This window comes from Anabrus simplex, chromosome 3, assembly GCF_040414725.1.
Source record: "Anabrus simplex isolate iqAnaSimp1 chromosome 3, ASM4041472v1, whole genome shotgun sequence".
NCBI lineage: Eukaryota > Metazoa > Arthropoda > Insecta > Orthoptera > Tettigoniidae > Anabrus > Anabrus simplex.
Window position 1 is genome coordinate 213,419,234 of NC_090267.1, and position 26,150 is coordinate 213,445,383.

The 26,150-nt window shown below is 40.6% G+C and overlaps 1 protein-coding gene across 1 annotated transcript in view; it reads right to left on the reverse strand.

Annotated features, from left to right (window-relative positions):
- The window catches only part of hec (hector), a 272,234-nt gene that overhangs the window by 184,791 nt on the left and 61,293 nt on the right, over window positions 1-26,150 (reverse strand). Inside the window, exons 3-5 of the mRNA XM_067142876.2 lie at window positions 7,094-7,207; window positions 4,681-4,787; window positions 2,967-3,058 (exon numbers count right to left, since the gene is read on the reverse strand). Of these exons, the coding sequence (XP_066998977.1) occupies window positions 2,967-3,058; window positions 4,681-4,787; window positions 7,094-7,207 (313 nt within the window). The remainder of the gene's footprint in view (window positions 1-2,966; window positions 3,059-4,680; window positions 4,788-7,093; window positions 7,208-26,150) is intronic.

The following is a 26,150-nucleotide window of genomic DNA, read 5'->3' on the forward strand; positions in this document are numbered from 1 at the left end:
CCCATTTCTCGACAAACCGAAACTGAGAACCGAACTTGAAATATTATACATGAGAAATGATTTTCGAACTGTTTCTGGGGCTACGACTTTGTTGCAGTTTCTTTTAGAAAATAAGTTGCAGAGTGTCTTTGGTGAAAGCATAAAACTTTTAAATATAGTTATTACTATTCCCATGACGACATCTGAAGCTGAAAGGTGCTTCTCAACCCTGAAAAGAATAAAGACTTTCTTGCGCAGCACAATGACCGAGGATAGACTTAATGCTCTTGCTATGCTGTCAATTGAAAAGGACTTGGTTCGAGACTCTGTGGACTTCAACGAAGCAGTTATAGATAAATTTGCATCCCTCAAGGAGCGCAGGATGGATTTTTTGTATAAGCTGTCTACATAGGGTAAGTCGATTGTGAAACATTTCTAATTTTGCATGTGGTAAATATCGGCATGTATTGTCTGCTTCTCTCGTATTCGATCACATTTTCAAAACTTCTATCATCTTATTTTGGGAGGTTACGGCCCACGACGGGAGAGGTGGAGGGGGGGGGGTGCAATTTTTTTTCTTCTGTTGAACCCCCAGTGACGAAAGTCACGCGCCGCCACTGGAATCAATATGCCATGTCTCAAAGCTCTTCAAATTCAACGTGAACATAATCGACCACTGATGCTTGACTTAACATATACTAGCTGATGTACCCGTGCTAACATATACTAGCTGATGTACCCGTGCTAACATATACTAGCTGATGTACCCGTGCTAACATATACTAGCTGATGTACCCGAGCTAACATATACTAGCTGATGTACCCCTGCTAACATATACTAGCTGAAGTACCCGTGCTAACATATACTAGCTGATGTACCCGTGCAAGCATATACTAGCTGATGTACCCGTGCTAACATATACTAGCTGATGTACCCGAGCTAACATATACTAGCTGATGTACCCGAGCTAACATATACTAGCTGATGTACCCGTGCTAACATATACTAGCTGATGTACCCGAGCTAACATATACTAGCTGATGTACCCGTGCTAACATATACTAGCTGACGTACCCGAGCTAACATATATTAGCTGATGTACCCGTGCTAACATATACTAGCTGATGTACCCGAGCTAACATATACTAGCTGATGTACCCGTGCTAACATATACTAGCTGATGTACCCGTGCTAACATATATTAGCTGATGTACCCGTGCTAAAATATATTAGCTGATGTACCCGTGCTAACATATACTAGCTGATGTACCCGTGCTAACATATATTAGCTGATGTACCCGTGCTTCGCTACGGAATTCTAGGATAGATAGTGTACACGTTGTGAGTAACATTCTATTAAATTGCATAGCTCTTAACGTTATCCTAAAAACGTGACGGGGTTGACATCATACGTCTTTTGTTATGTGAAGACTGGATTAGGGAATTTTCATTGTAATGGTAGGCCCTTTTTCCTACCATCAGTCACAATCAAGTTGGAGAATTTTCATTATAATGGCAGAAACTCACTTCTCACCTGCCATTTTACAACCTCGGAAAGACTTTTTTTCCCAACTGAAATCAACACAGGTCATTACAATGACGTCAGTAGGAATGTTGAGATTAAATAAAAAACCACATATTTTCTCACTTTTAACGAAGTGTACTACACTCCCAATCTATGCTATTATTCCGTTACGTGTGCACACTGCTAATTCCAATCAGCACCTCAGAGTAGGGATCGAATAGCTGTAATACAATGATGAACCAGTGTGTTACGTACCAGCAGTATCAGAAAATTTATGAACCAGAGGAACGGCATGCTTGAAAGTTACCTAACTCTCCAGCTACTTTCCGCCAATATTCAGGCAGGCTGTTATACTTAGTACGCAGCATTAACGCCATCTATCGGAGATGAATGGCAGCAGAAGAGACAAGGAACGTCACAATAAACAATGCTTAATGTAATGTTATTGTTGATCAATGTTATGAGCTCTCGATATTGTAGGCCTTGCGATTTAGTTTCCTTCCGACTCTGAAATACCACTCTTAACAGAGTCGGTACGGTAAAAATTAATAAAACATAAATGTTCGGAAATTGTATTCTCTATAACTTTTGTTATGTAGTAACTACTTTTCGACAGGACCAATAATATAGGTAATTAAAAATTACATTTCAGGCGCCTTCCTCTAAACTAAATTTTTTCCAGGATGAATAGAATTATTTATAGCCTAAACTGTAGTTTCTTATTTCCAAACTCTACATACCGATTTTCATTAAATTCTGTTTACCTGCTATCTCGTGGCTCGGCATTGATATGGACTTAGCAATAAAAAAACAAATTCATGAATATCTCTGTTATCATAGACGGTACGGTAAAAATGTACAAGACATAAATGATCGGAAATTTAATTTTATATAACTTTATTTATCGATATGTACACTAATAACACAAATATTTAAGAATTAAAAGGTTAGGCCTTCCCCTAAACTACCATTTCACTCAGCGTTAATAAAATTATTTATGTCCTAGATTGCATGACTTATTACCCTACTTTACATACCAATTTTCATTAAATTCTCTTCAGCCGTTTTCTCGTGATGTACAGACAAACAGACAGACAGACAGACAGACAGACAGACAGACAGACAGACAGACAGACAGACAGACAGACAGACAGACAGACAGACAGACAGACAGACAGACAGACAGACAGACAGACAGACATTACGAAAATAAAAAAAGTGCGTTACCTTGTTACTCTGGACACGACCGATACAGAAGTAACATTCTTTTTAAATTATAAGCAATATACAGGCAAAACTCTTATTTTTATATATAGATGATGATCTGGCAGATGACGTAAATTAAGTAACCTTTTTTGCAAAATAACATACTAGTACAGTGAATAGTAATGAATAGGATATATTTTACTACGGATATCTAGATTTCAATTTGTGACAGATAGTTGTAGATATTTTACTCACCGGAAGGAGAAGAAAATGATGAGGGACAAGAGAAGGGCGATGACAGAGATGGTGTATCCAGTAATGTACAAGTGGTTCACCATCTGACGGAACTGTGGAATAAAACAATGAAATCATAGGTATGTTAAATTACAGTATCACAATAAAATATGAAGATAAGCTGGCGCACCTCTAGTAGAAGAGGAATACTACACAATTTTTATATTTTTAAGGATTCATTAAGTTATAAATAACGCATGCATATACCAAGCAGACACGAAATGTAGGGAACTTTGGAGACAAATATATAATAGATATATCAAAAAAATTGAAATGAGATACCACAGAAAGATCAATGGATAAATAGACACGTGCAAGTTGTTTACGTCTGTTATAACTGTAACTCTTAATAGATGAAATTAATTATTTGTTATCACAAGATTACAATGCAGCTGGATACCAAGATGTTGAGATATTACTAGTGTTGTAAAAGTTGAAGCTGAAGAAATACTAGATTAGTTGATGAATAGGTCTACTAACGCATTATTTTTACAATCTAGTCATATCCAATGTATTTATTCCCTTCCCATGTTCTTATTGTTATTCATTAACATTCATACGATGTTAGTTTTGAAAATAAATTAATTACTTATTTTGATACTGTACACAATCCTGTAACCCTTTCGTTCCCGATTTATTTCCATTGATCGAAATACCTGTTTTTTCTCAGCAGTCAGGTAATGAGGAAAGAAGGGTCTATGCACATTTTCATTAAATTATTTGCACATTTAAAATAAATGAAGCAAAACATTTCACAAGAAAGTCGCATTATATACTCAAGCTGCTGAATTGGTCTGCCTAAGAATACCAGGCAGTTGAAAGTGATATGCTCATACAGAGGCATGGAGAACGAAAGGGACATAATTACCACGCTTAGCAGGTAAAGCACAATGTCCTTGTGTTATTATTTGTACCGTGAATGGTATATATGTATATGTCTTAATAATTCACTTATATTTCAGTTGATAGTATATCATCTTAATTATAAAGTATTTAGATATACGCAACTAATATTTTACTGCAAACCACTTTATCCAAGCAATCAACCTGGTTATATTCAAAATAAGGCTACCAGGCCTTAATCTTGACAAGTTAAATAAATAATAAATAAAGAAATATAATATACATTCATGCGATTTCAGTGATAAGTACTCTATTCAACAATTTAAGTAAGTTCACCATATGATGGAAATGGGTATAAATACACAACAATGATGTTCGTAATATATTCATTGTTAAGGAAGAAATATGGTAAGGTAATGTACCGAATATTGTGCAAGAGGTTTACTCTGTGAGGGAGCTGTTAAGAATAAAAATATCGATTATGGTCACTATGAAGATGTTTGCAATCATACTATAGGTTAGTTTCACCTTTGGATTGAGCGATAGAACAGGGAAAAACACGGCATAAATGTGCTACACCTACACATTGTTATCCAGTAAGTATTTTAACGTGACATACGAGTGATTCACCAGTTTTCACTTTAAAGAAAAGTAATAATTTTGTGATGTATAATTATGCAGTAAATATTATTATACCGAGATGCACAAATCAAAATGAGTGATATATACAGTAATGATCTAGTAATTCATTTTCTATTTGGAAATTAAGAGATTGGAATCACTTCTATTCACGATATTGCACAATATTGTAAATGAAAATGTCATCACTTACTTGCAGATCATCTACATCTACACACGTCGTATAGTTGGACCACGTCTGATTGGACTGAGGGTGATGAAACCATGTTCCATTCTCCAAGCAAGGTCGAAATGCATAACCTACACAACACACAACACAAAATGTTAAATAATACATTTTCTTAATGTGGTAATTACTGAAGGCGAAAAGGTTGAATTTCAAGCAAAATAACTCTATAGCAGGAGACTTCACAAGATAATCAATATTGCTGGAAGGTTATTTTGTGTGTGGGCCGTCCTAGCTGTTTCTATTCTCGACGAATACGGCTCGGTTTGGAACGCAAAGTGTAATGTGTAAATTATTGTAATTCGTTAGTTTGAAGCAGCTGGTCGATGTTCCACGAAGATTCATTGTAGTTAATGAAGAGTATTTATACTCTAGTTTCTTCAGCGTATCCCAGGCATTTCTGGGAGAGCAGAAAGCATGTTGGCTCATTTTGGATTTCGCCTGAGAGTTTAAGGCTAGAAGCCCTTACCAATTACGAGTGAATTTTCAAGAGAAAAATTCTCGAGTCCCAGGATAGACGGGGATTAAAAAATCGATCACCCGAATAGAAAGCTAGCAGATGCTCTTATCACGACCTTCAATGTAAAGTACGTATTCTGAGCCCGACAATTTAAAGAATTTAAGGGGAAATGTTCCAGAAATTTCCAAGTTTTTGAAGTCATTTAAGAAAAAATTTGTAAACAATTGATAGGAAATCTGCCATCTGGGCGACAGTCCTAAATGCAGATCAAAGATGATTGATTGATTGATTGATTGATTGATTGATTGATTGATTGATTGATTGATTGATTGATTGATTGATTGATTGATTGATTGATTGATTGATTGATTGATTGATTGATTGATTGATTGATTGATTGATTGATTGATTGATTGATTGATAGGATACTTGCATTAAATTAAGCCATCTTCTACTTACTGGTCTTTTTCCTCTACTTGCTAGGTCCATCATTGGATGTGGATTTGATCCAGACTTATGGCCTCATGCCCTTTCTGAGACCAATCGTATTTGGGGAGATTAGACACTATTGTGTGTTTCTCTGCTGTTTAGTGGTGTGATATGCCGTGTGTAAATACAGAGAGGTGTATTAAGACAAACACATACACGCAATTCCCGAGCTAGAGAAATTAGCCGCATACAGCTAGAATCCTCGGGTCAGCTGGCAATAGAAATTGGAATCCTCTGATCCAAACCGGAGACCAGTACGTTAACCATTCAGCCAAGCAGCCGGAATAAATGACCTAAGTGATGTTCGATACCCCATAGCGCCAGAAATTTAAAATTGACAGGACAGCTGTTATGTGGTAAAATATGGTACGTGCAGCTCACCTCCATTGGGGGCAGGGGCGTTGCTTAAGAAGAGCAGCATCACCTTCGGACGAGGGCAAAAGTTTACCTACTTTCTCCTATTATCATTGTTTATTTTATTACCCCAGTAATAATATTCATCTATGAATAATTCCGTTGAGACTTTTGCTAGGATCGTTGGTGTGAACCGTGACGCAAACATGGACCTGGTCCAGTTTTAGGGCCGAATATCCTTTCTGAAAGCAACTTTATGTAGAGTGATGTATTCACTATGTGTTTTGTGTGTTTACTACATCATGTGACTTCATTCAATTTTCATTCCGACCACATTTATTCTTTCGACGTCATCCATTGAGACTTGCCAGAGCAAAGTGTAACTTTCACTGAAGTCCCAGTCTCATGCATGGCTGTGACAATATGGAAGCTGCTGGGGTATGGGTGGTGCTGAGTAATGACATTCAGAGCACAACCAGTGCGTCTGAGTGTCATGAAAGGTATTGCTCATAGGGTTAGTTGTGCTACAATAGCACTGTCTAGCCCAGTGAGGAAAGCAATGGCAAACTATCTCACTCCTCGTCTTGCCTAGTACACCTCATTTTGGTACCACTATTGGTTTTTGTGGTTTTCCTATAACTGCATAGCCTTTGCTGGTGCTATTTGAGGAACCAACCTGCATCTGAGCTGATGACCTAACAGACAGACACCATTGAGAAATCGAAAACAGAATTATTCTGACCCCTGTTTGAAATATTCAATAGTTGTTTTGTGTCTTATAATATAATATAATATAATATAATATAATATAATATAATATAATATAATATAATATAATATAATATAATATAATATAATATAATATAATATAATATAATATAATATAATATAATATAATATAATATAATATAATATAATATAATATAATATTTAACTATGGGTAGCATCTCTGGAAGCTCTATGAGAAGCTGTCGTGAGTACGTTCGCCCCTGTCAGTCATACACTAAATTCATAACTTAATACTGTATAATATCTATATAATTATTGGTAGAGAGCAGAAAACATATGTATACTTACGTCTGGGATCAAATCCAACGATGAAGAATGGACATGGATTGTAGGCAACAGTTCCTGCAGGCGTGTAATCCCAGCAAGTCCAACCATCAAACGCAATAGGACAATATCTGCTCTCTGAAATCAATGAATAATAAGGCTAATAGTTTATGGATCAATATAGTGATACACAGACATGATTAAATCCATAAAGAAATGAAAGATATCGAGGATCGACATAAATTACATAATTTCCCACCTGCCGGCAAATATATTAAACAAGAGTGTTAAACACTTCTTTTTGCAAGTGGTTTAACGTCATACTAATGCATTGTAGGTTTTCGACGATACAAGAGTGGAAAATGGCTGGGAATGGGATAGAAATAGTCACGGCCTTAATTAAGGCGCAGCCCTCAGCATTTGCTTGGTGTGGAAATTGGAAAAAAACGGAAAACCATCTTCAGAGCTGCCAACGGTGGGATTCGAAACCACCTTATCCCAAATTCAAGCTCACAGCTACGCGACCCTAACCTCAAGGCCAACACGCTCGGTAAATTTCAATTCGTGAGTTAAATTAAAGAATTAATCAATTAATGAAAGAGAGGGATATGTTGAGTAAAACCTGATAAAAGTAACTAGAACTGAGTATAGGAATGTGGTGTTTGATGGCGTATCATTCACACTTCTAGAGCAAATGCTGTATAAGTTTCGAGTAATGCTGAAGTAGGAGTGCAATAATGCAGGAAGCAGGTGATTCCAGAATATTTGTACATTTGTATTTCCCTTCTATGTCCAGTATAAATTAAAAATGCAATCACCGATGTATACGAGTAAAACAGAGAGCAAATGATTAACAGACACAATTAAGATGTACACTGCCTGACAGTGACAATGCAACACCAAGGAGGAGTGGTTCGAAAGGGATGAAAGTTGGGGAAAAAACAGAGACGGCACGGACGAATAATTCATGTTTATTTCAAACCGATATGCAGGTTACACAATGCGCACGGCATCGACTCAGTAGGATGTAGGACCACCGCGAGCGGCGATGCACGCAGAAACACGTCGAGGTACAGAGTCAGTAAGAGTGCGGATGGTGTCCTGAGGGATGGTTATCCATCCTCTGTCAACCATTTGCCACAGTTGGTCGTCCGTACGAGGCTGGGGCAGAGTTTGCAAACGGCGTCCAATGAGATCCCACACGTGTTCGATTGGTGAGAGATCCGGAGAGTACGCTGGCCACGGAAGCATCTGTACACCTCGTAGAGCCTGTTGGGAGATGCGAGCAGTGTGTGGGCGGGCATTATCCTGCTGAAACAGAGCATTGGGCAGCCCCTGAAGGTACGGGAGTGCCACCGGCCGCAGCACATGCTGCACGTAGCGGTGGGCATTTAACGTGCCTTGAATACGCACTAGAGGTGACGTGGAATCATACGCAATAGCGCCCCAAACCATGATGCCGCGTTGTCTAGCGGTAGGGCGCTCCACAGTTACTGCCGGATTTGACCTTTCTCTACGCCGACGCCACACTCGTCTGCGGTGACTGTCACTGACAGAACAGAAGCGTGACTCATCGGAGAACACGACGTTCCGCCATTCTCTCATCCAAGTCGCTCTAGCCCGGCACCATGCCAGGCGTGCACGTCTATGCTGTGGAGTCAATGGTAGTCTTCTGAGCGGACGCCGGGAGTGCAGGCCTCCTTCAACCAATCGACGGGAAATTGTTCTGGTCGATATTGGAACAGCCAGGGTGTCTTGCACATGCTGAAGAATAGCGGTTGACGTGGCGTGCGGGGCTGCCACCGCTTGGCGGCGGATGCGCCGATCCTCGCATGCTGACGTCACTCGGGCTGCGCCTGGACCCCTCGCACGTGCCACATGTCCCTGCGCCAACCATCTTCGCCACAGGCGCTGCACCGTGGACACATCCCTATGGGTATCGGCTGCGATTTGACGAAGCGACCAACCTGCCCTTCTCAGCCCGATCACCATACCCCTCGTAAAGTCGTCTGTCTGCTGGAAATGCCTCCGTTGACGGCGGCCTGGCATTCTTAGCTATACACGTGTCCTGTGGCACACGACAACACGTTCTACAATGACTGTCGGCTGAGAAATCACGGTACGAAGTGGGCCATTCGCCAACGCCGTGTCCCATTTATCGTTCGCTACGTGCGCAGCACAGCGGCGCATTTCACATCATGAGCATACCTCAGTGACGTCAGTCTACCCTGCAATTGGCATAAAGTTCTGACCACTCCTTCTTGGTGTTGCATTTGCTCTGTCAGTCACTGTATATACTATACATAAGAATAAGAACTGGTGTAATGTTCTAACACTACACTGAATTTACTAAAATTGAGTGCTAAAGAGGTACATCTGTGACTAACAGATGAATTTTACAGGTCGGAAAAGTCATCGAATGAAAATTTTTAAACATAACTCAGTAAAACTTTATCAGGAGATCCTAAACTTGTAACACCTGCCATTAAGTTCTGAGAACTTAATTTCATTATTAACTATGCACCGTTGAATAACGCAATGACTTTCACAAGCAATGTCAGTTCGAAGAATATTCCAACTTGTTACTTTTTCTTGTATCAATACAGGTACTCGTATTTCACTGCCTTCTCAGTTCTTATCTGAAGTGATAGGATTTCTCACCATTTTATAAATTCTGCCTGGTATGTCTTAAGGCAACCGTATGAATAATATAGGCTTACTGACTTGTCCGAAATGCTCTGAACGTTCTTGAAATGTGTGCAATCGTACGTTCTGTTTTTTTTTTAAATCTGCTTTTTATTGACAATATCAAACACTACTTACATACTAACCGAGATACACAATTTTCTTATTGTTTTTTAAAACAAAAATATTAGAACAAACTTAGGTTAATTCGGCAAACAGAACGTTGATAAGTTGCATCTAAACAAATAAATTAAAATTTAAGACAGGAGAACATCAAGTCGTTCACAGCAGAAAAAAAACCCCACACAAAAACTTTTTTCCCTTTTGCACACTAGGAGCAAACTTAATTATGCCTGTCATTCATTATCCAAATCCTTGAACAGTACACAGTTTTATCACCACAAAACACTCTGCAGTTAACCTAAAATTGGCAGATATTACACAAAGGACATAACAGGAAGCACTCAGAATTTAAAAAGATGTGTTCCAAAAGCTTCTTGAAGACACTTCTGTCTGACCATCTTCCATCGTTCTTTCCTGAGATGATCCAGAAATCCTGGTAAAGTCACACTTGTATGCTGAGCGTACGCCTTGATGTTGTAGTGAATGGCTCCGGCTATTATCCATATGCAAGCGTTTCTACTCTCGTTCTGTGCGTGATTTAGTTCCAGATTCAGCATCTCTCTCACTCTGTCACTGGTTGTTGTTGTCCCTGATATCCTGTAGATAGCGTTCAGTGTCCATCTCCAAACTAGTGCCGCATTGCCGCATGTGGTAATTCGATGCACGAGACTGTCCGTCTGATGACATACCAGGCATTTATCATCTGATACTTGTCCATGCCGTTTCAATTTCTCACCCGTCGGGATGATTTCATTTGTGTATATGTAGAGCGATACCCTCCATTCAATCGGGATCCATTTGTTCCAAATATTTTCCCAGATCTGCTTCCAGTCACGATGTGGGTATTTCTGTTGTACGAGTGGAATACATTTAGATTGCTTCAATCGGAAGTTGTATATATTCTTAGCTTTATCCAACTTTCCACCTGTAATTTCTGTTTCTGGAAGTTGCTGTAGAATGGAGAGAGCGTTCCGGAAGCAGCTTCTAAAGGGATCTTGTTGTTGCAGGTTTGTTGTTACACACAAATTGAGCACTGCACTGTCAAATACATCTCCTCTTGAGTACAATGCTCTAATGATATGAGACAGAAAGAGTGCCGCGCATTTCTTTTCGACTGCAATTAGGCGCAAGCCACCATCCTTTTCAGTAAGATGAAGTTGATCTCTTCTTATTCTGTATCTGTATCCTTTCCATAGATAAAATCCAATTGCCATTTCAACACGTTGGCAAATGACATGTGAGGCGGGAAGAATTTGGGCAAGGTACCAGAGCTTCGACAGCGCAAAGATATTTATATGCCAAACTTTTTGGAAAATGTTGAGTCGTCTTGAAAGTTCCTCCTTTAGCTGAAAGCGTAGGGTGTTTAGAGCAGAAGTCCAATTAGACTCGATCGTCTCCGAAATATCGTTACTGAAGGTAATGCCCAATATCTTGCAGTGGTTAACAATTGGAATCCGGGAGCTGGCAAATACTTGTCGATTGGCATTTGAACCTAACAGCAATAATGAGGATTTGCTATAATTCACTTGTGCCCCAGACACCGTACAGAAGGCCTCGAGAGTCTCTTGCGCATGCTTAGCATCTTCGTCACTGGTCAACAGTAGGGTAATGTCATCCGCGTATGCGCGTACTGTGAAGCATTCGTTGTTAATACTTAATCCGGTTAAAGAATTTTTCAAACTTTGAATCAGGGGTTCTATTGCTAAAACAAAAAGTGCCATTGATAATGGGCATCCTTGTCTAATTGATTTGTGTATCGAAAATTTTGCTGAGAGAAATCCATTTATCATAACTCGGGAGGATGCCTTGTGGTATATGCGCTGTATTGTTTCTATGATACGGTTTGGAAATCGAAACGTTCGTAGAACTTTCCAAAGATAAGAATGTGCTATCCTATCGAAGGCTTTGCTGAGGTCAATGCTAGCCAGAGCTCCTGAAGCAGTGTCACACACTGAATGATATATGATGACATCGCGTATTGCCAGGAGATTATGGAAGATGTTTTTTCCAGGTATAGTGCAAACCTGTCCATTAGTAATTAATGAAGGGAGGATAGTTCTGATTCTGTTCGCTAAAATCTTGGCCAGTAGTTTATAGTCGGTGTTTAATATTGTAATAGGTCTATAGTCACTGATATACGTGCAACTGGAGAGTTTGGGAATTAGGATGATAATTCCCTCTGCAAATGAATCACTTATGTTGTGACTGAAGGCATAATTAATAACTTGTGTCAGGTCGTTACCAATAATGTTCCAAAATTTCTTATACCATTCATACGGGATCCCATCATGGCCTGGCGTCTTATTTGATGCAGTATGGTCTAACGCGCGCTTCACTTCTTCTTCGGAAATATTATTAGTAAGATGTGCGATATCATCTCCTTCTAGATGACTCTGGAGTTGATGAAGATATCTGTCAATATCGAACTCTGAGATGCTGTCTTCTGCAAACATTTCACGGAAATATCTCTCACTTTCTGCAAGGAGCTGTTCCTTTGTAGTAAATATTGTCCCTTTACCATTATCCCATCGATTAATAAATTGTTTATTGGCTGACCGTCTAATTTTGGCAATGTGGTAGAGAGAGATTTTCTCTCTTTCGATGAGGGAAGTGCCTTTTACGTGCTGATGGAGTTGTTCTAGGCTGCTTTCTTTAATACCTAAAATAATTCTCTTAATAGAATTTAATGCAGAAGAGACATTTTGGCCTTGCTGTTCCTTGTGATGCAGATCAAACATAACTCTGTCATAGAATTCAATTTTCCTACTTGTATCCTGGTTGTGCTCATACGCTATTGTCCGTCCGAGAGCTCTAATGGCAGGTTTAAGTTGATATGTCCACCAGTCCATCACGCTACTATAGCGATTTTGCGCTAATTTGCATTGGTGATAACAATCCGTGAAACGTTGGACATCCTCAGTATTGTTGAAAACAGACCTATTCATCTTCCATATTCCTTTCCCCACGATGCATCTGTCACTCCTTGTTGTCTTCATCATAACTAGAACGCTGTGGTGATCGCTAAAGGCGACGGGAATCACCTTACAGCTATCGAGGACCTGTACTTGCGCCTTCGATACGTACATCCTATCTATCCTGGATTTCGACTCCCCACGGCAAAATGTAAATTCGACATGTGAGCCGTGTAGCTGCTGCCACACATCCTTGAGCTGCATAGACTGTATTAGTGTCTGAAGGCCTGGACAAAAGTTAAAAGTACCTGTTTGGTCTCGTGGGTGAAGAGTGCAGTTGAAATCACCTACTAGAATAATTGGACCAGGTGTCACTAAATGGGGCACTATTTCATTTGTAAATAATAGGTTTCGGTCCTGTTTGTACTGTGACCCGGATGGGCTATATACGATTATCAATCGTGTGTTATTATAGGTGGCAGACAGAAACCTTCCCGTAGGGTCCATGATGACATCAGTGAGCTGAATTCCTTTCCTGTATACTATTGCAGTTCCTCGGAAGTTATCACCTACGTTCGTTATATAGTCATAGTTATATAAGAAATGGAAGTTTGTCTCATTAACTTCCTGGAGGAATAAGATGTCAATATCATATTCCTTCACGAACCGACTAAGCAGCGCTTGAGTTGTAACACTCCTTGCTCCATTAATATTAAGGGTGGCGTAAGTTGTAAGAAGATTCACCATAACAAGACAGAGAGGGAAAGCAAAATGCCAAGAAGCTGTATTCATGTTTAAGTAGACGGTTATTTATAGATACGACAGGTAGTGGTTGGTGCAGTCAGTTAGGTACAGACGCTTTAGAATTAGACCATTTCCGCTCGGCACTCTTCTTTCTTGTATGTAGACGTGGGTCCCTATAGCTTAAGGAAGTATGTGATGGTTGACTGTCCTTCAAGCTTTTGGCCGCCGTGGATGACGTACTGTGTGTTTTATTTATGTTTCTCATTCGAGGTGAAGACATCTTACTTTGCTTCTCTTCGCCAATACACGCTTCAGTTTCCACACCTTCCTCTGCCATTTCTGTATCTAGTAAGTCCCGATCGGGTGTATCTGCACTGCCATTATTTCGGGTTCCATCCTAGAGGGGAGAGATGCGTTGTTCGTGGTCTGGCTAAGATCCAGAATTAAAGGGGTACTTTCTCACCGTTCACCACCCTCTAGGACCCCGGTACGACCTAGGGATGATGAGGTCAATAACCTTACCCACCAGGGTGAGAGTAGAAGAGAGAGGAAAAAGGACAGAGAGAGAGAGGAAGAGAGAGAGAGAGAGAGAGAGAGAGAGAGAGAGAGAGAGAGAGAGAGAGAGAGACCCTGGTAAGAAGGTTGCTAGCGTGTCCGCCCCAAAATGGGAGTTATAGCGAACGCGAGGGAGAATGATGGGCACAAGGAATACGGCAACAAAGGTCCAAGCACAAAAAAGAAAACAAGAAACAATAAAAATAACTAAAGGATGAAGTTACCACACTTACCGGAAGCAGCAGAGGAAGACGACTTAAGGCCGTGGAAGTTAATGCACAAGAAAATCGGTGGCAGTGCTCCACCGAACGTGGCGAATGAAAACCAGCACTTAAATGAAGTTAAAGAACTTTAATTGAAGGACAAATTGGAGGTAACAAACCAAGTCATTAAGTTGATAAAACCTATGTTTATTTTAGAAAAGTAAAACCAAAATCAGTAATTAAATTCAACATAAGGTTGAAAAGTGGAAAAGTAAATAACAATTAATAAAATAAATCCGAATATACCCAGGTATAGTTTAAAAGAAAAAATTAATTCATTAGTAATTAACAATTAAAGTAAATAAATACTCTTTAACATATAATAAATTGAAATTATTATGAAAACAACAAAGAAGAAAAGGATGACCTCCGTACCTAATAAAATGTGATCAGAAAACAACGGAAAACCAATTGACTTCCTTACATAAATACTACCTTGAAATAAAAATGTGATCGATCACGGATAGTTAATTAATTAAAAATACCATACTCAGTTAACAAGGTTTTCAATAAAATGGATCTCCGACGCGGCCGCTTCTCATAATTACCAAAATTAAAAACGTTCAGTTTCCACCAAGGACAGTTTCCAAGACATATAGAATTTTACGTAAAAATATACAGCCACCCGGGACAAGAAAAGGTAACACAACTTTAAAGGGTGGTCAAGAATATTAATTAACGTTTAAATCAGTAAACGATACACACAACTCGGAAATATATAATTCAAGATCCACACAGGCTCCATGCGCCAGACTACATTACCATCCCGACAACAATACACCCACAAAACCGTTGCCAAGGTAACCACAAAACAAAAGCAACGCCTCCAAAAAACAAGGAGGAAAACAGGCTAGAGAAAATTTTAATTCACCAAAAACCCCAGAAGGGGGAAGGGAGAAGGAAACATACCAAACGGATAGGAAAACAAAACGCAGGAAAGCAAACAGAAAGCCGAAGAAAGTAAAGCCCGCTACCTTGGAGACTGTACCTTGGTTCACAAGGAAAGTTACAAATGAAAGTGCCGAAAAGAACTCATTTAAATTTTAAATTAAAAGTCCCAATTTGGTTCACTGTGAACCTTCCACATTACTGTGATTAGTTGCCGAAACTGTTTTTCAGATTTTCACAACTGCACACGCCAAATAGGTACCAATTTAACGACGAAGTTCAAATTATTATTATTATTATTATTATTATTATTATTATTATTATTATTATTATTATTATTATTATTATTATTTTTCCCGAAATCTTCAAAAATATCAAAATCCTCTTCAGGACGACGCTTAAAATGTTTCAAACACTGGTACATACCTTTGGTGGTGAAGAAATGAGAGGAATTTGAACCTGACCATTGTTAACGGAGAATGCAGTCCCACGCCCAGCAACCAGACCTCGTTGGGAAGTATCCAGACGAAATATAAATCCAAAAATATGATCAGAGGAAATGGCAGGAGGTCTCCAACTAGTTCCATGGGGGAAAATCCCCGTTAACGTAGAAATTACGGAGGTTTTCTGGTAATCCACCACACCATGGCGCAGCACACAATTACACACGAGCTCATCATGGCAGACCCAAGCGAACTGGCTCTCGCGTCAGAAGCGAGTAGGAAGCAAGTCTCTTGTTAGCCGGCGGGCGCATGCGCAGTTACACGCAACCACACGGAGCCAGGACAATGGCGCGCGGCATACGTTAGCTTAAAAAGGGTATTTTGGCGAACAGCCGATTGACACAGATATTCCCGGGGCGCAAGGCCAGTCCAAAAAGGTTATAAAGGGAGGCTCACACTATTTAATATTGTCTCAGCCCTCCCGCCCCGAAACGACGACAAAATCTCATGCATATGCCATCAATGATGTGGTGGTCACACATATACTAAATTTGGGCGAAGTTGTCCAACAGAAAACGACCACCAAGATTAACTAGTTTTAGTTAGGAGTTCACTTGACCAGGTTAATAGTTTAAGACACAGTTCCATATCACATTGTTTTTAGAAATAATTGGCGGAGTGCGATCAACATCAATGTCCAGAAACGTTAACCGAGCACTCGGAAAATCACCAGAGTAATGTTTTTCATCAAATAGAGGGCACAATGACCAGAGTTCACCAAATATTCAGGTCCACCCGATACACTTTGGTTCAATGCATCACACAATGATACAGTTTTTGGCACACGACCCAGTTCACCTTTGAAGTTTGGCAACTCTCACACTAATCACAGATATACTGACAAAATCAAACGAAAACCACATGATTTTTAGTCCACGCATCCAGGTTATTTTCTCAAGCACGGTGGTAAATTAATTTTAATGCACGAATACCTTTACAAGTCTCCTTTGATATTAAGGAAGTGCATGATCTCGTGTTGCAAAAAGGTGACAACAGGGGAATGAAACGCACCGGAAAACCCGAATGGGGGCAAAACCACAAGAAGAGGGAGAGAAAAAAAGGCAAACCAGGAAATTTAAAGTAGGTGAGTTTTCAGTTACAAGGATCGATAGATCCGCCAATTAACTTTACATTAAGCTAGTTACCAACCAACTAGCTGAAGCCCAGAGCTTTCCACTTGGTCCGATTTAGCACCGAAGGAAAAGAAGGGTCCATTCAACGACAATTAAGAAATCAATGGGAAACTACATAAAATATACAATGTTACTCTGCCACGAAGGACACTTAGCCATGACACGTAGAGAAACAATTAACAAGAACACATAGAAACATAGGGTACAAACCAACACTTAATACCAACCAGGACTAAGGCAGATATCCCGAATAGATCATGAACATAACGGAAGGGAAAGCAGTAATATTACTCAAGCACAAATCACCCCATTAAAAATATATAAAATACAGGACCACTCCAAGAATAGACGTCCTTGGAACATATGGTTTAGAATAGCAGGAGTTAAACCAAAGGACACAAGAATGACCTATCAAATTACACTTTTAGATATTGGAGTGACACCCCCACACCAAACCACGGAGTGGCGAACTCGTCAATCGGTCCAGGATCAAGAAGGAGGAGTAGAGCAAAATACAAACTACACTGGGATCGGCAACTATCCTAGTTCACCAACAAAACACAGGTAAGGACTCAAGCATAGAAAACTAATATTTGAAACAGACCAACGGAAAACCATCAGTGGAAGGAGGCGCAGAAACCACTCGAGTTACAGAGAGGTAAGACAGGCAACAGTAGCATCGGTGGGCAATCAGGAGACTCCTATAGGTTACCAGATGGAAAGAACGCGATCAGTCAGTCATCCATAACGGCCACATCAAAGTACAGCTACAAGAAATAAATGCACGGGGCAACGTGGTACAGAATAGTAACCACACACCTAATACTGCGTGAGGGAGAACAAGTCGAAAATCCCAAAGCCAACAGATAACTAAGAATTGCCCACCCGATGGTGTACTTCCTCAGAGTAGAGGATTCAAAACCAATAGCCAAATCTACCGTGACACAGAGGTAAATTAAAGGACAAATCACATCCCAACCAAGGTGTCTTGACAGCCAAACAACGTAATCCAAACACGATTACATAAGTCATGACAAGCTAGCAGCACGGGTCACTCCTAGAGAGATAAAGGATAGCTATCCTCAACACGTGCTCACAGACCACTAACAAAACAGCACAATACTAAGCAGAAATTACAATAGCAAACCCGGTACAGATTAAGGACTAGTCCATCCACCAGAAGCACAAAAGGAGAAATATCCTCAGGAAGGAAGTCCGACAGTACCACCGAAAACTCCACACGCCAACCGGTAGATAAGGAAAATTACACTACGTTACTAACGGTCCACAATTCAAAAGGATCCTAACAACTCACAACAACATTACCAGGTTACAACACCGGAGATACAACCATAATGCTGGCAGGAGTGCACCAACCGAACGCCCACAGAAAAAATCGGAGACAGATTTTCTACATAACCCCAAAACGACCCCCAAAAACAAAAGGTTAGGAAGATAAATTCAGCCCAAAAACCCGTTACAGGAAAAATAATATAAGGGTTCATGCATAGAAAACCCCTTTTAGAACAGCCGCGAAGGGTGCCCAAAGGAAGAGTGTCAGATCACTCGATCATGGATGAATACAAACATCAGTATCCGGAAAAGAAACACCTTTAAGACACGCGGTCCATGCAGAAGGCAAGCAGGGAACTTTTCCGACACCAATAGATCGAAACACACCACAATCAGAAATCGTACAATACTAAAATGGCACAAATACCAACCCAATCATGACTAAGCACCACACATCTTCAGACACGCGCACACAATGAAAGGATGACAAAATGGTAAACACTCAGGCACCAGACACACTCCCGTACATTCCATCCCAAGCACACCATAGCTCAGCAATGATTAAGTCACAAGATGATCGAAGGGTTCAGCGGAAGGAATCCGATGTGGAGCTACAGAAGAAACAAATCTTTGAAATTACATACTAAACGCCTAGAGAAAACAGAGGGACCAACAAGACACAATTTAAGTTAGATGTCATCAGATTTCCCCAATGGAACCTCGGTAGCGCACCACATAAGCATAAGGTTAGATAACGAGGATATCTATTCCAAGGTATTAATACCACCATCACAAGACAATTAAGGAAAGACAATTTCTAACTACAAGGATCCACACCTAGAAACAGTAATATATCAGGGGCACTAAATTAGAATTACCAACACAAGGCACAGAAAGGACCAGATTGACTCGCTCGCCATCCCACAGTATGTGTGCTAAATTCACTAACGATACAGGTCAGTTACCAAAGGTGCATCCATCCAGCGGAATATGCGGTACAATTTGCCAGATCAACCGGGTTTAACTTGAGAAACATGAACGCGCCTAATTCGTTTTGCTACAGGGTCACTTACCAAAATTGAAACTGGAGACAAAAACTCCAACACAGTGCACGGGCCTTGGTACCTAGGGGCAAGTTTTGCCGAAAACTTATTCACGGCCTTACTTATTGGGTAGCACTTAACATACACGAGATCACCAACATTGAATTTTGACGGTTTCCTACCTTTATCGTACTGCCTTTTGACCTTTTCGTATGACACAGCTAGATTCCTTTTTGCTTCGTTCCAGATCTTTTGAACATCATTAAGCCCAGATAGGTCTGGGAGAAGATCCTCAATACATAGCAGGTTAGACATAGGGGAGTACGGGGTATAGCCAAACATTAAAGACATAGGTGTCTTACCATGGGACTCATGAGTAGCGGAATTAAAAGCATGGGCCAACCAATGCAGACAGGAGTCCCACTTGGACTGGTTGTCATGATGATACGCTATCAACGCAGACTTTAAGTTCCGATTCAACCTCTCTGCATAAGAAGGATTTGGATAGTATGGAATAGTGGTGACATGTGAAATGCCCAACTCAAACAGATACCTTTTGAAGGAGTTACTGGTGAAAGAACTAGCGTTGTCAGATACTAAGAACTTAGGTGGGCCAAACAATGCAAAGATGGAATTTAGACAGGAGATAGAGGTACGTGAATTAGTGGACCTGGTGGGAAAGATCCAACAGAACCGGGAGAAGGCATCAATACATACAAAAATGTGGGTGTTTCCCAAGGAAGATCGGGGGAGGGGTCCTACGAAATCGATGAACAGTCGCTCCATGGGGCGCGACGCTTGTGCTGAAGACAATAATCCCACCCGATTATTCAAATTAGGTTTGCTGATGGCGCAAGATTTACAAGATTTGACCATGTTCCTGATATCACTATCCATTTTCTTCCAAACAAAGAATTGCCTGATTTTCAGACGAGTTTTGAAATTTCCTAGATGACCACCAAGGGGTGAACAGTGGTAATATTTGAAAATGACAGGTACCAGAACTTTAGGAACGACAATTTTGGAATTATGGTCCTTGCGACTCTTACAACAGAGAACACCCTTAGATAAGGAGTAAGGTTTTACTTCGATCCCGCTACTGATTGTGTCAATGATCCTTTTCAGATCCGGATCAGTTTTTTGATGATCTCCAATTTCTTGGTACAGCAATGGGGAATCGGTGAGGATGGCACTAACTCCAACCGTATTGACAGCAAGCTCATCGACACACGGGTTGGCTTCCGCACAAGGATTACCTTCAAACATCCTGCTCAAGCCATCGGCAATGACGTTCACAGACCCACGAATGTGGCGAACATTGAAATTAAAGGATGAGATCCGTAATGCCCATCTAGTTATCCTACCGGTCCTTTTTGGTCGGTTCAACACTCAAGAAAGAGCCTGATTATCGGTTTCCAGATCAAAGTTGACGTGTTCAATGAATGATCGAAATTTTTCCAGAGCAAACAGCACAGCTAGACACTCTAGTTCATAAATGGAGTACTTAGACTCCAGATCATTGAGGACCCTGGATACGTAGGCCACCGGCCTACGCCCATCTTCATGTTCTTGTAACAGAACGCCAGCAATAGCACGCCCGGAGGCATCAGTTTGGACAATGAAACGTTTCTCGAAATCAGGAATAGCTAACAAAGGTGCATTAGTCAGTGCGACCTTCAATGAATTGAAAGCTTCCTCCTGGGTTTTACCCCAAGTAAATTTTACATTCTTTCTCCTAAGGTCGTTCAACGGGGCAGCCACTTCAGCAAAGTTAGGGATGAATTTTCTAAGGAAATTGACCATACCAATGAATCGAGCAACGCCCTTGACATCTTTGGGAGGTGGAAAATCCCTAATGGCTTGAGTTCTGGAATGATCTATGGAAACGCCTTCAGAAGAAACTACATGTCCCAAGAAAGACATGCCGGGTCTGGCGAAAGCTACCTTTGATAACTTCACTGTAAGGCCGGCTTTCCTTAACCGTAGCAATACTTCCCTAACGTGCACCATATGTTCCTCGAAGTTATTCGAATAAATTACCAGATCGTCCAGGTAATTAAAGACATAGTTGAACTTAATGTCAGAGAGAATGGAATTTAGCAACCTCGACAACACGGCTGCTCCACAACTGAGCCCGAACGGAAGTCTGAGGAACTCATACAAGTTCCAGTCGGTGATGAAGGCAGTGAGGGGAATTGATCTCTTCGACAAAGGCACTTGGTAATATGCCTGGTTCAAATCCAGGACAGTGAAAAATTTTGCACCTGAGAACCATCCAAAACAAGTATGAAGGTCGGGTAGGGGAATAGATTGGAGTACAATCTTACTATTTAGGGCCCTATAGTCAATCACAGCACGATAACCACCAGAAGGTTTGGGTACCAAGAACACAGGGGACGCATACGGGGAAGTCGAAGGTCTGATCACTCCGTCTCTCTCCATTTGCTCAATGATTTTCTTTAGTTCCAACATGCGGGGTGGGGAAAGGCGATAAGGAGGGGATCGAACTGGCTGCAGGTCAGACAACTCAATATCATACTCGAGTACTTCGGTCAAGCCTAACTTGCTAGTGAACACATCGGGAAATTCCTTGCAAAGATCACGAACTTGCCGTGCTTCGGCATCTCCTAAATGATTCAGATCAAGCCGATCGATGTCACTAGACTCATCTGACTCAGGATAACCCGCACACAAAACTTTAGACATTTTCAAGGGGACGTTAATCAATTCAAATTTCAGGTCAGGAGAAAATTTAAAAAAGAAATTTCGACACTGAGGATCCAAAACAACACCGGCCCAAGATAGAAAATTGGTACCCAGAATAATGTTACATGATAAATTGGATGTCACCAAGCACTTGATCTTCCAAGTGAAATTCCCAATCCTCAACTTGACCTTCACAGTACCCAAAATATTTAAAAACTGACAATTAGCCGAAACACATCTTAGATTAGTGGGTTTTATTTCCGGAAGTTTATACGAGGATTTCTTTTGACAATACCAGGCATAATTCATCAAGCATACTACGCTTCCAGTATCAAGAAGGGCATCTACGGGTTCATTGTTGACCTCGACAAATGTGCACGTGCCAGAGGAGGGGGCATGAGCAGAAATACTATTGCACCTTGGGGGACACACCGGTTTTTTACGAGATTCAGGGTTTACAAACTTAGTATGGGCAGACCTTGCCCTTTCCCTTTCTAGTCATTGAGTACCATTTCTGACTACCAAGGGGCAATTTCTTTTATCATGCTGTCTAGAGCCACAGGAATAGCAAGCGCCTGGACCACGTCTAACGTCAGGACAGGAATTTCTTAGATGATTTCGGGACCCACAGTTGTAACATTTACGGGCATTCACTACTTTAGGTGTTGACGGAAGGACGGGACAATTGGTAGTAGTAGGGGGAGGGAAATTCACAGGTCTGGAGGCATCCCCATGTTTGACATCTTCAGCAAAGGAACAGGCCTCTTCCAATTCTTGAAAGTTAGTAGGGCAACGGGTTAAGGAAAGATAGGAGCGATACGCAGGAGATATTCCTTTTAAAATTCTAGAGACCATTTCACTTTCTGGCACAGAAATTCTAAAAACCTTGCAAAAGAATCGCAGATCTAGCACATAAGTTAGCAAGTTCTCATGCAGGAACTGGGTTCGGAAACAGTGTTGGGGCACAAGACTTTGGAGGGCAAGAGAGGGAATAAATTTGGAAAGGACTAGTTCATGAAAGGTGCTAATTGATAAATTTTTAGAGATAGCTTCGGAAATTTCTCTCTTTAGAATCCCTTCACAATGAGGGAAGAGGGCGCGGAAAATCCCCAGATCATCGACTGAGTACACATTACCAGTCTCAGTCAACTCCACCAGAAACCGTAGGAATCGAATACACTCATCGATAGAATTTACAGAAAAGGACTTCACTCCGCGAAAAACTTCCTTTAAACAGTTGGTCGATGACGCCGAATTTAGCTTAGAGACTAAAGTTTCCAGTAAAGGAGCAGTCACACAACACGAACCTTGGGCATGGAACGAGGACGTAATTTGGTGGGAAGGGACACTCTGGGTAGGTACAGTAGGGTTAAGTCCAGTAGAAATAGAACAATTCTCCATATCTCTGTTAATTAACAGCAAATCTAGATCAGAGGTGATGCCAGAAACCACCGTTAACAATCTAGCACATTCTGACACAAAAACAGAATCAGGCTTAATGGATAATATATCCTGAATTCGGCCCGAGTAGTGGTCAGCTCTGGCCCTCAGCCGGTTTACTTGGGCTTTGGACGGAGGCAATTCAATAAACTCTTCACGAATAATGTTAATTTCGTTAAGATTGTCACAGATTAAGTTAAGGTACTCACCCACTCGACTCCTGTCAATAGAAAATACATTAATGGGGACCTGGGAGTTGGCTGATAGCAAGGCAGCGCATTCAGCGAGAGTACGGGCAGGTTCAAGGCCACGAATGGATAACTCGTACTCCAGTTCGGCACGACGCAGGAAGGAGGGGTTCATAACGGCACGCGCCATGGTAGCAAACATGGAACAAATAATTAAAAAAAATTACACAAGATCCTTGCACTCCCTTTCACAATAGTTATTGACAATAACACTTTTAGTTTCTTAGTTTTTGATTTCCATCCACCAACATTCGCCACAGCACTGCACCAAGCAAGGGTAGGAGGGGAGGAAAGTTAGGTTGCACAAGGCAGAAACAACTGAGATTAGGCAGCAGAGCAACAACAACAACAACAACAACAGGTCTGCTACCACTCAAATCGGGTTCAGAACAACAGTGGAACAACAAAACAACCACCGCTCTGATACCACTCTCACCGTTCACCACCCTCTAGGACCCCGGTACGACCTAGGGATGATGAGGTCAATAACCTTACCCACCAGGGTGAGAGTAGAAGAGAGAGGAAAAAGGACAGAGAGAGAGAGGAAGAGAGAGAGAGAGAGAGAGAGAGAGAGAGAGAGAGAGAGACCCTGGTAAGAAGGTTGCTAGCGTGTCCGCCCCAAAATGGGAGTTATAGCGAACACGAGGGAGAATGATGGGCACAAGGAATACGGCAACAAAGGTCCAAGCACAAAAAAGAAAACAAGAAACAATAAAAATAACTAAAGGATGAAGTTACCACACTTACCGGAAGCAGCAGAGGAAGACGACTTAAGGCCGTGGAAGTTAATGCACAAGAAAATCGGTGGCAGTGCTCCACCGAACGTGGCGAATGAAAACCAGCACTTAAATGAAGTTAAAGAACTTTAATTGAAGGACAAATTGGAGGTAACAAACCAAGTCATTAAGTTGATAAAACCTATGTTTATTTTAGAAAAGTAAAACCAAAATCAGTAATTAAATTCAACATAAGGTTGAAAAGTGGAAAAGTAAATAACAATTAATAAAATAAATCCGAATATACCCAGGTATAGTTTAAAAGAAAAAAATAATTCATTAGTAATTAACAATTAAAGTAAATAAATACTCTTTAACATATAATAAATTGAAATTATTATGAAAACAACAAAGAAGAAAAGGATGACCTCCGTACCTAATAAAATGTGATCAGAAAACAACGGAAAACCAATTGACTTCCTTACATAAATACTACCTTGAAATAAAAATGTGATCGATCACGGATAGTTAATTAATTAAAAATACCATACTCAGTTAACAAGGTTTTCAATAAAATGGATCTCCGACGCGGCCGCTTCTCATAATTACCAAAATTAAAAACGTTCAGTTTCCACCAAGGACAGTTTCCAAGACATATAGAATTTTACGTAAAAATATACAGCCACCCGGGACAAGAAAAGGTAACACAACTTTAAAGGGTGGTCAAGAATATTAATTAACGTTTAAATCAGTAAACGATACACACAACTCGGAAATATATAATTCAAGATCCACACAGGCTCCATGCGCCAGACTACATTACCATCCCGACAACAATACACCCACAAAACCGTTGCCAAGGTAACCACAAAACAAAAGCAACGCCTCCAAAAAACAAGGAGGAAAACAGGCTAGAGAAAATTTTAATTCACCAAAAACCCCAGAAGGGGGAAGGGAGAAGGAAACATACCAAACGGATAGGAAAACAAAACGCAGGAAAGCAAACAGAAAGCCGAAGAAAGTAAAGCCCGCTACCTTGGAGACTGTACCTTGGTTCACAAGGAAAGTTACAAATGAAAGTGCCGAAAAGAACTCATTTAAATTTTAAATTAAAAGTCCCAATTTGGTTCACTGTGAACCTTCCACATTACTGTGATTAGTTGCCGAAACTGTTTTTCAGATTTTCACAACTGCACACGCCAAATAGGTACCAATTTAACGACGAAGTTCAAATTATTATTATTATTATTATTATTATTATTATTATTATTATTATTATTATTATTATTATTTTTCCCGAAATCTTCAAAAATATCAAAATCCTCTTCAGGACGACGCTTAAAATGTTTCAAACACTGGTACATACCTTTGGTGGTGAAGAAATGAGAGGAATTTAAACCTGACCATTGTTAACGGAGAATGCAGTCACACGCCCAGCAACCAGACCTCGTTGGGAAGTATCCAGACGAAATATAAATCCAAAAATATGATCAGAGGAAATGGCAGGAGGTCTCCAACTAGTTCCATGGGGGAAAATCCCCGTTAACGTAGAAATTACGGAGGTTTTCTGGTAATCCACCACACCATGGCGCAGCACACAATTACACACGAGCTCATCATGGCAGACCCAAGCGAACTGGCTCTCGCGTCAGAAGCGAGTAGGAAGCAAGTCTCTTGTTAGCCGGCGGGCGCATGCGAAGTTACACGCAACCACACGGAGCCAGGACAATGGCGCGCGGCATACGTTAGCTTAAAAAAGGGTATTTTGGCGAACAGCCGATTGACACAGATATTCCCGGGGCGCAAGGCCAGTCCAAAAAGGTTATAAA